Here is an 11,588-nt window from a genome sequence, read left to right as displayed (position 1 = left end):
TAAATAAAAGACCTTAAATTCTTACAACAGTAGTCATAAACGAAAGGGGGGAAAACAGTTTCTGAAACAAACTACAGAGGAAGACGTAGCTTGATTTAATGTTTCAGGAGCAAGAAGCAAACACAAAATGTAAAATCAAAATAAAAAATAAAATAAATTCTCTACTGGAAGGATTTTTTTTTATTTTTTTTTGTTTGTTTTGACTATGGCAGACCAACACGGCTACCTACCTGTAACAAAATGCAAAGGCAAACCTAGAAGAAAACGAAAAAGGTAAATAAGTACCGGTATCAGGGGAAACACCAGCGTTTTACCTCTAGCCTCCTTTGGTGTTTTACAAACGGCCTGGGGTTAAGATGCGCCCCAGCTGAGTTAACTGAGTGAGGGGCAGTTAAATCCTAAGCATGGCCTCCAGAACCCCAACCAAACCAACCTCTTTCCTGGAGGAGAGACTTGGTGTGTCCCTCCCTCCTGTGGTAGGAGGGCCAGGATTCTGCTCACCTATGGGCCCTCCTTTCTCTTAAAATCTCACCACCCCCACTTTCCCCACCCGCACCTGCTCTTCTCAGCAAGTTGCTTTGGTTCTCTGGCTCAGCACTGGGTTGGTTCAGTTCCCTCTGCCATCTGAAGCATCGTGGCAAATATGAGAAAGGAAAGTGCCATTCTGAATCTTGAGGTTTTGCCGCTGCTCCTCCATCTCCCCTGATGTCCTCCCTCCTTACACACCAGTGGGGAAGACACTTTGTAGAGAGAATATAGGTCTGAACGGATCACTTGTTGTGGGATGTAATCCACTGAGAGCAGTCAAACACAACATTCCTTGTTTTCCTAGAGAGGACATGCGGGGGAATGTTTGGTTCAGCCAGTCGAAAACTTCCTGTTTCCTCCTGGCTGGAACATCCTTCCTTTGCATGTGACTAGAGGAGGGCGTGGCCTTACCTGTCCAGGTAACAACTGCCACTCTCACTCTTTATCACTTCCTACTTTGTTTGACTGGCTTCTAGCTTGGACTGCCCTACTAACGTCTCAGCTAGCAGAGGTTGGGATCATTCCCCCCATATGGGGTAGATCCACATGTACATATTTGTAACTAAGTCTGCCTTCAGGGATCGAACTGTGAACTGATGCGAGTAAACAGCTTTTATTGACTTTAAATAAGATTGTTGTGTGTTTATTATTTTAAGAGGGATAAAAGGGAACTTACCAGGAACATACAATTCAATACTGAATTGTACGATGTGGGAATTATAGTTTAGCTAGGCGCTGGCATGCCACACCTTTCTATAAGTGTTGGCATGCCACACTAATTAGGCAGGCTACAGAGCCTTCATTTGGCACGCCATATGGCTCTGGGGCTCTGAGGCAGTGAGAGATTTCACTTTCTTGGGTTCCATGATCACTGCAGATGGTGACAGCAGTCACGAAATTAGAAGATGCCTGCTTCTTGGGAGAAAAGCAATGACAAACCTAGACAGCATCTTAAAAAGCAAAGACATCACCTTGCCGACAAAGGTCCGTATAGTTAAAGCGATGGTTTTCCCAGTAGTGGTGTATGGAAGTGAGAGCTGGACCATAAAGAAGGCTGATCGCCGAAGAATTGATGCTTTTGAATTATGGTGCTGGAGGAGACTCTTGAGAGTCCCATGGACTGCAAAAAGATCAAACTTATCCATCCTTAAAGAAATCAGCCCTGAGTGCTCACTGCAAGGGCAGATCCTGAAGTTGAGGCTCCAGTAGTTTGGCCACCTCATGAGAAGAGAAGACTCCCTAGAAAAGACCCTGATGTTGGGAAAGATGGAGGGCACAAGGAGAAGGGGATGACAGAGGATGAGATGGTTGGACAGTGTTCTCGAAGCGACTGGCATGAGTTTGGCCAAACTGCGGGAGGCAGTGAAAGATAGGGGTGCCTGGCGTGCTCTGGTCCTTGGGGTCACGAAGAGTCGGACACGACTGAACGACAGAACAACAACAACAACAATGGCTCTGGGCACCAGGATGGAGATCCCAGTAGGGAACAGCAAAGCCAGGTAAACAAGGGTGTGGCAGGAAAACAACAGGAGTCACAAGACTGAAGGAGGGGGTGAGTGATTGAGGAGTAAGAATGCAGTAAGTCACGTACTCCATGGAGGGAGAGAGAGAGGGTGTGCCAAAAGGAGGGGCTTTCCATATTTGGTATAGAGGGGAGTACCAAGGGATACACTATTCCATATATGGTCTTTGGAGTGGTCCCATTTTCAATAAATGGGTCTTTGGAGTGGTCCCATTTTCAATAAATGGGAGCCTCAGAGTGGTCCCATTTTCAATAAATGGGAGCCTCAGGTATGGCTCGAGGCCTTCCCTTCAACCTCATCCATTCTGTTCGATGCGTCTGTTAATTTCCCACAACAAAATCTAATTAATCACAACAACATCACGATAGTGAGAGGCTTATACAAGCCTGCAACCAGCTATCTGTTGTGCATGCTAAAAGGGGAATGTAAACTCTGCTAAGCAAAGGAACTTGCTAGCGCAAGTAAGAAGGATATTAATAAACAATATACCCTCTTCTGCCTCCCTGAACATTCCCACACTTGTAGGGGACTTCCCTTCTCCCCCTTCCGTCACTCCATCTGTTTTTGCTTTCTCCTCTCATTTACCCCCAGCCTCCTTCTCTCCGTCCAGGCTCCTCCCACCCATATGAGATTATTAGGCCAAGGACTTCAGGATGCTCAGCCCCGCTTTATGCTCCCTGCCGCTTGGAAAGAGCACAGTAGTCCGGACAATCTAGGCCACATTCGCACCATGCATTTAAGTAGGGCCATGGCCCTTTAAAATGGCTTCTCCCAAAGAATTCTGGGAGCTGTAGTTTCTTAAGGCTGCTGAATTCTTAGGCGACTCCCATTTTCCTCACAGAGCTACAGTTCTGAGTGTGGCTTAACTCTCTTCACAGGGAACTCTGGGAAATGTAGCTCTGTGAGGAGAAAAGGGTGTCCCCCACAACTCTCAGCGCCCTTAACAAATGACAGCTCCCAGGATTCTTTGGGGGGAAGCCATGACTGTTGACGCTTTAAATGTGTCCCTAGTCAGGAAACCACCATCCATTGGTGGTACTCGCAGATTGGGACGGGGTCACCTGACAATTCTACCTGATGCCTGGGAATGGTACATGGTTTGCTTGCTTGTTTGTTGTACAGTCGCCAAACCAGGCCAAACCCAACACTCTATCTGGTACTTTTGGCTCTCAAGTATAGCAAAAGGGTTTGGAGTTTGAGTGAAAATGCCTCTTTCCAGCCACCTTCCCTTCAAGCTTTCTCCAATTGAAGAAAGGACCTCACCATTTGCAGTTATGAGACAGGGTTTATCAAGGTTTCCCTTTCTTTGCTTTAGCCCAACACAGCCAGGACTTCACTGATTCGCTCCAGGACTGTAGCCACTGCCTTCCAGACCTACAGAATCGGGGGCAAATGGGTCACTCTTAATGGCTACAGCTGCAACGGGCAGCTGATAGCTTCCTCCAATGAGATGGGACATCTTATGTTGAATAAACTGCTTGCTACCGCTGAAGTTTTTCCCGCAGTCCGGACATATGAACGACGTCTTCCCCACGTGAACTCTCTGGTGTGCGACAAGGTGCGAACTCACACGAAAGCTTTTCCCGCATTCGGGGCACTGGTAAGGTTTCTCTCCCGTGTGGATTCTCTGGTGGATCATAAAGTGGGGTCGCTGGCTGAAGCGTTTCCCACACTCCAAGCACGTATATGGCTTCTCCCCCGTGTGAATCCGCTGGTGAATCGCTAGGTTCATTTTGACGCTGAATTTTTTCCCGCAGTCAAGGCACTCGTAAGGCTTTTCTCCCGTGTGAATCACTCGGTGTTTCGCCAGGTGAGAGTTCCGGCTGAAGGTTTTGCCACAGTCGGAACATGCATAGGGTCTGTCGCCTCTGTGGCTCCTCTGGTGCCTCTTGAGGGCTGAGTTCTGAATGAACCTGTTCCCGCAGTCTGGGCAGACGTAAGGTTTCTCTCCTGTGTGTATTCTCAGGTGGTTAACCAGATGGGAACTGTACTTGAAGTTCTTTCCACAGTCGTGACATACGAGTGGCCTTTTAACCCTAGCGGGCCTTGTCTTTATCACAACATCTTTCTGAGATATTAAAGTACCTGCTCTAGAAACGGCTTGATCCTGGGCCTGCTCCGAGGGGTTTCTCTGCAAACTTCCCTGGTTCCGAATCTCTTTTTCCACTTGAGGATTGTGAGGGGAAACTCGTTGTAATGCCCTACAAAGTATTCCAGGTTGTTCTAATGGCTCACAAACTTGTTGCTGAGGCGTCTTCTTCTTGCTCCTGCAAGGTATCCCTGTAGGATACGAAGAAAAAAGGTTAAGGGAGAGAATGCAAAAAGGAGGGTAGAAATTGCAAATCCCTAAAACAGGGGTTGGCAGCTAGCAATCTGTGTGCCAAGGAGCGCTGAGAGTTGTTAGGAGACCCTTATTCCCTGAGAGGGTTACAATTTCCAAAGTTCCCTGGGGAGAAGAATTGATTGTTAAATCACTATGGGAATTGTGGCTCCTTGAGGGGCACAGGGGGTCTCAGGACCCTTAAGAAACTACAGCTCCCATAACTATTTGGGGGAAGCCGTAATTGTTTAGTGTGGTATTTTAGTGCTTAAATATATGGTGTGCATGTGACCATAATGCATGTGAAGTCCTCTGTGTGGGAACTGCAGCCAGAAAGTGCTAGTTGGTGCATGAAAGGGTTAAGACAGCAGAGCTTGATTTCTAGACACAGCTAGGTCATGCCCCCTCTTCTCCGACAAGGGAGGAAGTGAAGCCTTCTCTTCCTGTTCCGTCTCTCTCCTCACCAAGTAACTGACAAAGGAAGATGTGTCTAAGCTTTGCTCCAAGCTTAGAGTGCGAGTTTGAAGCTATCTTTTTGTATTTTCTGCCTATTAGTATTCTGCATGTGTTCTCCTTGGTGCCACTTGGATAAAGGCATGAATCTGACCTTTGAAACGTTTTGTAAGGAAAACATTTTAAACTTACTTAACACCGCGAGAGAGCAGAAAGAGGACAAAACTCCTCTGATCATTGCCACAAGAGTTTGCAAGCAGACAAAATGGGATAAAAAGGTTTAACAGCCTACATCTAGCCACGCTATACCGCTGCTTGACTTTTGTGAGTTTAAACTCGGCAGCTAAGGGCTTTCTCCTGCTGAAGAGTGAGTTTAGCCCCACACTGTGAATCCAGGCACCCAGCTGGATTCTTTTGTTATTTACCCCATGCATGTGGGTTACAGGATCATAATATTTTCTTTCCATGCTCTGGACATTCTATAGTGAAATATAACATGTCAGTGAATCAATTTTGTTATAACCCAAAGAAGAATGGTTAACAGGCCTAAGAGGGGGGGAAATGTGAATGGGACAGTTAACCAAACTTCAATACCATTATGAATTTTCTGATGTGTAATAAGGTTGGAACTTTGGTTGAAGCCTTTCCCACAGTCAGGGCACTTGTAGCATTTCTCTCCAGTGTGGATTCTCCGATGCCGTATGAGGGCCGACTGGTAAACGAAGCTTTTCCCACAATCAAGGCACGCATAAGCCCTCTCCCCGGTGTGGATTCTCTGATGCTGAGTGAGTGCTGAGCTCTGACTGAATCTTTTCTCACAGCTGAGGCAGACGTAGGGTTTCTCCCCGGTGTGGATCCTCTGGTGCTGAGTCAGGGCTGAGCTCTGGTTGAAGCTTTTCCCACAATCGTGGCACTGGTACGGCTTCTCTCCTGTGTGGATTCTCAGGTGTGCAGTGAGTGCCGATTTGTGACAGAAGCTTTTCCCACACTTGGGACAGGAACCCCTCCTTTCTCCCGTGTCGACCGGGTGACATTTCGCAGCGCTGATTCTCCCTCTGAACTGGGCCGTTTCTCCCGGCTCCTCCACTGGTTGTTTCTCCTCCTTGTGACCATTCTTACAGGGATTGGGACTCGGAGAGTCCCTCTCTTGGGAATAGTTCAGCAATCTCCCACAAGGCTCCGTAGATTTGAGGTTTCCTTGTTGATAGCAACCACCTGCAAAGAAAGAGTCTGGACGTTAGGCAATCAATATGGTGGAACTAACAGCAGAAAAGGAACAGCAGAGTTGGGTTTTCTCTGCCCTCGCCTCTCTCCCTGCACCTGCCTCAAATCTGCTTTGGGTGTTTGGAGGACAATCTAGGAATAGATTTAGGGGTGTAGGCAGAGGAGGGGGGAATTTCCATTGCACAGCCAAGAGGATTTGTGCCATCAGAAGCCCTTTGTTGGCTACCACCCCCCCATATTGCCCCCCCACTTTAATAATAATAATAATAACAACAACAATAATAATAGTAATACCCCACCCATCTACCTGGGTTTTCCCAGCCACTCTGGGCGGCTCCCAACAGAACACTAAAAACGGAATAAAACTTCAAACATTAAAAACTTCCCTAAACAGGGCTGCCTTCGGATGTCTTCTAAAAGTCAGGTAGTTGTTGTATTTCCTTGACATCTGATGGGAGGGCGTTCCACAGGGCGGGCGCCACTACCGAGAAGGCCCTCTGCCTGGTTCCCTGTAACTTCACTTCTCGTAGTGAGAGAACCGCCAGAAGGCCCTTGGAGCTGGACCTCAGTGTCTGGGCTGAACGATGGGGGTGGAGACGCTCCTTCAGGTATACTGGGCCGAGGCCATTTAAGGCTTTCAAGGTCAGCAACAACACTTTGAATCGTGCTCGGAAACGTACTGGGAGCCGATGTAGGTCTTTCAGGACTGGTGTTATATGGTCTCAGGAGCCACTCCCAGTCTGGCTGCCGCATTCTGGATTAATTTTAGTTTCCGGGTCACCTTCAAAGGTGACAAACACCCAAGGCAGCATTCACGACCCCCTCGCCATTAGTAATAGAGCTAAAAAGTATCAAAGAAAAACAAACCCAGTTTAAGATGCCAGGGCCCAAGCATTTAATACAGGAAGAGACAACAGGCAGGGTACTTACTCAGGGAAGCCCAGCGCTCGTAATTTTCCCGCATGACGTCCCAGTAAAGCGCTCGCTTGCCCGCATCCAGCAAGGCCCACTCCTGCTCGGTGAAATACACAGCCACTTCCTCAAAAGCCACCTGCATTTTAAAGGGTTGGTGTGTGGGTGTATGTATGTATGCACGCACACACACGCACACACACACACACATATATATATTCCTCCTCTGCCACCACCCACAGTTAAGGTTCCTTTCCTTTGTTTCCACCCTCTCCCCATGTATCAAGAATCTCAGCACAGGGCTAATTCCAACAGCCTTGTAAGAAACTCCTTCAGTGCTTGGCATTGAAAGTCACCTCTGCTGCCTAGGAAGCCCATCTAACAGCTTGTTTTTGCAGATCTGAAACTGCTCTACATTTGTAGTGCAGACCTACACTGGCTTAACTGACCTGGCATGTGGAAAACTCCCTTCCTGTCTTCCTTCCACCAGCAGGCAATGACTTTTTGTGTGTGTTCCAATAGGCCTTTGGCCACTAACTGGCATTTGTGGCAGGATGGGTGCACAATTATCCCCCATGTATTCAATAAACATTTTTCCAATCTTCTTCAAACGAACGTTCTTCTCGTTATCTTAAGATCCGCAAGCTGCGCATATTCCAACAGTTTAAGTTGCCGTTCTTCTTTAGATGGGACCTCGCTCGTTTCCCCCCCCCCCCACTTTTGGGCTAACAAAACACAGGCTGCCATAGTGGCGTACATAAATAACCTTTTTTTGACACCTGGGAATTTCCATCTGAATTATCCCCAACGAAAAAGACTCTGGTTGTTGTTTTTTGGAGAGGTGCTTTTGAACACCCCCCCCCCCATTCATTGTAAATTATTTCCCAATACTCTTTTACCCTTTTACAGGTCCACCACATACAAAAGAACATACTCTCGACCTCATTACATCTCCAGGTGAAGATGTTACACTTGTGTATTTCCTGTCCACTTAATGGAACAGGCCCACCTGCAGATGTCGGCCTACCTGGGGAATTTCCATGGAGACAGGAGAATGGGAGTGTGCCAAAGGAAGCCAAGATGAAATCCTGCCATCTGTTGGGGTGAGGAGGACACCTGGAGATTAGAGAAGAGTCGTCAGTCTACATGTCATGCCTCATGATTTTGTTCCCCACCCTCTTTCTTTTAAGGCGCTATGGTCTAAAGCACTGAGCCTCTTGGGTTTGCTGATCAGAAGGTCAGCGGTTCGAATCCCCATAATGGGGTGAGCTCCCATTGCTCGGTCCTAGCTACTGCCAACCTAGCAGTTCAAAAGCACACCAGTGCAAGTAGATAAATAGGTACCACTGTGGAGGGAAGGTAAATGGAAGGGTACCTAGCCCTTCTGATTTAAAGGAAAAATAAATAATAAAAAAGGAAAACACTTTGTGTCTCCACAAATCATCATCATGAAGATGATCATTTCGGCACTGGCATCAAATGCTTAACTATGACTGGCTTATGCCTGTTGTATATAACCTATCCTGAGCCTTTACAATAATAATAATAATAATAATAATAATAATAATAATAATAATTGTATTATTTATACCTCGCCCATCTGGCTGAGTTTCCCCAGCCACTCTGGGCGGCTTACAGCATATACAAAACATAATAAAACATTGCTTAGAATAGGAATGAGTGTAAGATTGTATGAACAAAATTAATGTATGGCTCTGGTGTGTTTTAGAACACCCAGAGAGATAAAGAACAGGGTTTCTTTTAACTTGTTTAAAAAACAACAACAATCCTCCATGCACCTGACAAACCCAAGCTTTTAACAATAGGCAGAGCACTTACCGAGTGAAGTCAGATGCTCGTAGTTCTCCTGCATGACATCCCAATATAAGGCTCTCTCGTTCGCATCCAGCAAGGCCCATTCCTGCTCAGTGAAATACACAGCCACCTCCTCAGAAGTCACCTGCATTGTATACAGTCAATAGCTATCATTTGGAACCATCACAATCCCGTTTTCTTCCCACTCTTGTGTTTTTCTTCCCCTACCCAGGGTACAGCCCTCCCATAGAAAACTGCCTACCTGGGGAAGCGCCATGGTGCCGGATGAATGGGGCGGTGCCAAAAGGAAGCCAAAAGGAAATTCTGCCACCTCTCAGGGTCAGAAGGGTTCCTGGAGATTTACCACCCGAGGCAGCTGCTTCAGTCTGCCTAAGGGTGGGGCTGGCCTTGGTGGGGCTTGTACTCTACCGTGAGCTCCTAGAGTTAGGATAAAAATACGTTAAATAGAGAAAATGGATAAACAAAAGGCAGAAATCCTTAAAGAAATGCAACTAGAGAATAAAAACAAAGCATGCACGCACACATTATTACACATTTCCCCCCAAATACAGTTATGTCTGTACTGATGTGAAGAAGATGCTACTAACCAGAGGTGGGGGAAAAGCAGTTCTGTTACTTTTCACAGCTCCTTTTTGCAGCAGAAGCTCAGCCCTTCTCTTCAAAATCACAGCTACAGAACCCAGGGGAGTTTTCGGTCTGAAGCAACAGGGCACCCCCCCCTCCTCCTTCCTGGCTGCAAAGAAGGCTGGCGCTAAGATGGTTCTTGCAAACAGCCTTTTGGAAGGTGCAACTAACCTAGTTCCACCTCTGCCTGCAGAGCAGGGTTGTGCGAGAAGAGAGGGTTGCCTCTCTTTCCTGCTTTGCAAACACCAGAGCCCTCTGCTGTCAATGTGCAATCATGGCACTGGTTGTGAGCGGATTTGCTTTTGACAGCCGTCCTTATTTTTGCACTGGCTTCTGAAATGGGTGGGAGGGTGGTTGCCTATTTGTTTAAATTTAAAATGTACACACTCTTTCCACCCTCCAGTGGTGTAAGATGGCTTCATCACATATGTAAAACGTCCCACATATGTAAATGTACACATATGTAAATGTTCAGTCATTACTGCACCAGAACAGCTGCAAATGAAACAGATTTGACGGTATTTACTACCCGGCTAGGCAGCTCTGACTGGGGGGAAAGGGGTGGAAAAACAAGAGATCAGTGCAACTACAAGACCAGGAAAGATGCTACAGCAAATTATAAAGCAGTCTGCCAGTCTGTAAACATTTTGAAAACAATGCTGTGATTAGTAGAAGCTAGAATGGATTTGTCAATAATAGATTACTTCTATCTCCCTCGCTCTCTGAAGAAGTGTCCATGCACACGAAAGCTCATACCAAGAACAAACAAACTTAGTTGGTCTCTAAGGTGCTACTGGAAGGAATATTTTTATTTTTTATTCTCTTTTTAAAATTAGGTTACTAACCGGTTGGGGGGAAATGCTGAAAACATAGGGCACCTGCACTTTCAGGTGAGAAGCAGAAGTTGTCCTGTAGTTTGATTTCCAGAGTATATATAGATTAATAATGAAATGAAAAAAGCTTACAATGCCCAATTAAAATGATCCAGGTTTGCATTTGTTTGTGTGACTGATTTCTCTTAATCATGTGTTAAATGCTGATAGTCCTGATTAAGGGAAGAACTTTCAAAAACAACTTCTTTCTGGAAAGCTCTTAAAATAGTCACGTGCGATTTGTGGTCTTCTCCAGACACCTTCCACAGTATTCACCCCAGTATTCGCACTGCTGATTTGGGAAGCGGTGGACACACATTATCAACAATCCATACCTATCCTGTCATTTATTGTGAAATACTGCATTTTGGTGGGATGTCCTATCCCATCATCATCATCATCATCATCATCATTTTGCTATCTATACCCCGCCCATCTGACAGGGTTGCCCCAGCCACCCTGGGCAGCTTCTAACATATATAAAAACATAATAAAACATTAAACATTAAAAAAAAAACTTCCCTATACAGGGCTGCCCTCAGATGGCTCAAGGTCACATAACTTCATACCCTCCAACATTTCTCCGATGAAAATAGGGACATTCTATTATTATTATTGTTATTATTTTACAATAATTGATCCTTCATCTGTCATGGATGCTTTAGCTGAGATTCCTGCAATTCAGGAGGTTGGACTAAATGACCCTTGGATCCCTTCCAACTCTAAGATTCTATGATGATGATTTTACTATTTATACTCATAAAGGTGAAGGGACCCCCGACTGTTAAGTCCAGTCGTTGACAACTCTGGGGTTGCGGCGCTCATCTTGCTTTACTGGCTGAGGGAGCCGGTGTACAGCTTCCGGGTCATGTGGCCAGCATGATTAAGCCGCTTCTGGTGAACCAGAGCAGTGCACGGAAACGCTGTTTACCTTCCCACCGGAGTGGTACCTATTTATCTACTTGCACTTTTTGGTGTGCTTTCGAACTGTTAGGTTGGCAGGAGCAGGGACCAAGCAATGGGAACTCACCCCGTCACAGGGGTTTGAACCGCCGACCTTCTGATCAGCAAGCCCTAGGCTCTATGGTTTAACCCACAGCGCCACCCGCATCCCCATTTATACTCATAGGGACATTATATTCTGTTGTTGTTGTTGTTGTTGTTGTTGTTGTTGTTGTTGTTGTTGTTGTTGTTGTTGTTGTTGTTGTTGTTGTTGTTGTTGTTGTTGTACTATTTATACCCCACCCATCCACATATATAAAAACACAGTAAAAAAAACACAGTAAAACAAAAATT

At 46.1% G+C, this 11,588-nt stretch overlaps 1 protein-coding gene across 1 annotated transcript; it reads right to left on the bottom strand.

The window, feature by feature from the left end:
• Positions 1–3,275: 3,275 nt before the first annotated feature.
• Positions 3,276–9,213, bottom strand: LOC117042016 (zinc finger protein 250-like). The gene is made up of 6 exons (XM_033141453.1): positions 9,038–9,213; positions 8,800–8,920; positions 7,988–8,076; positions 6,979–7,099; positions 5,419–6,039; positions 3,276–4,331 (listed from the first exon to the last, which is right to left on the bottom strand). Exons 1-6 carry the CDS (start codon positions 9,050–9,052, stop codon positions 3,385–3,387), a joined length of 1,914 nt encoding a protein of 637 aa, XP_032997344.1. The 5' UTR covers positions 9,053–9,213; the 3' UTR covers positions 3,276–3,384.
• Positions 9,214–11,588: the final 2,375 nt, after the last annotated feature.

The sequence above is a fragment of the Lacerta agilis genome, chromosome 2, assembly GCF_009819535.1.
Source record: "Lacerta agilis isolate rLacAgi1 chromosome 2, rLacAgi1.pri, whole genome shotgun sequence".
Classification (NCBI taxonomy): Eukaryota; Metazoa; Chordata; class Lepidosauria; order Squamata; family Lacertidae; genus Lacerta; species Lacerta agilis.
This window is presented reverse-complemented; position numbering and strand designations above follow the sequence as displayed.

Excerpts from the sequence above, each read along its gene's own strand:
- LOC117042016 (XM_033141453.1), bottom strand. Across the intron at positions 8,077-8,799 it reads CGAGCATCTGACTTCACTCG|GTGTCCTCCTCACCCCAACA; the intron begins GTAAGTGCTCTG and ends TCTAATCTCCAG. Across the intron at positions 7,100-7,987 it reads TCTCCATGGAAATTCCCCAG|GTGGCTTTTGAGGAAGTGGC; the intron begins GTAGGCCGACAT and ends TTTAAAATGCAG.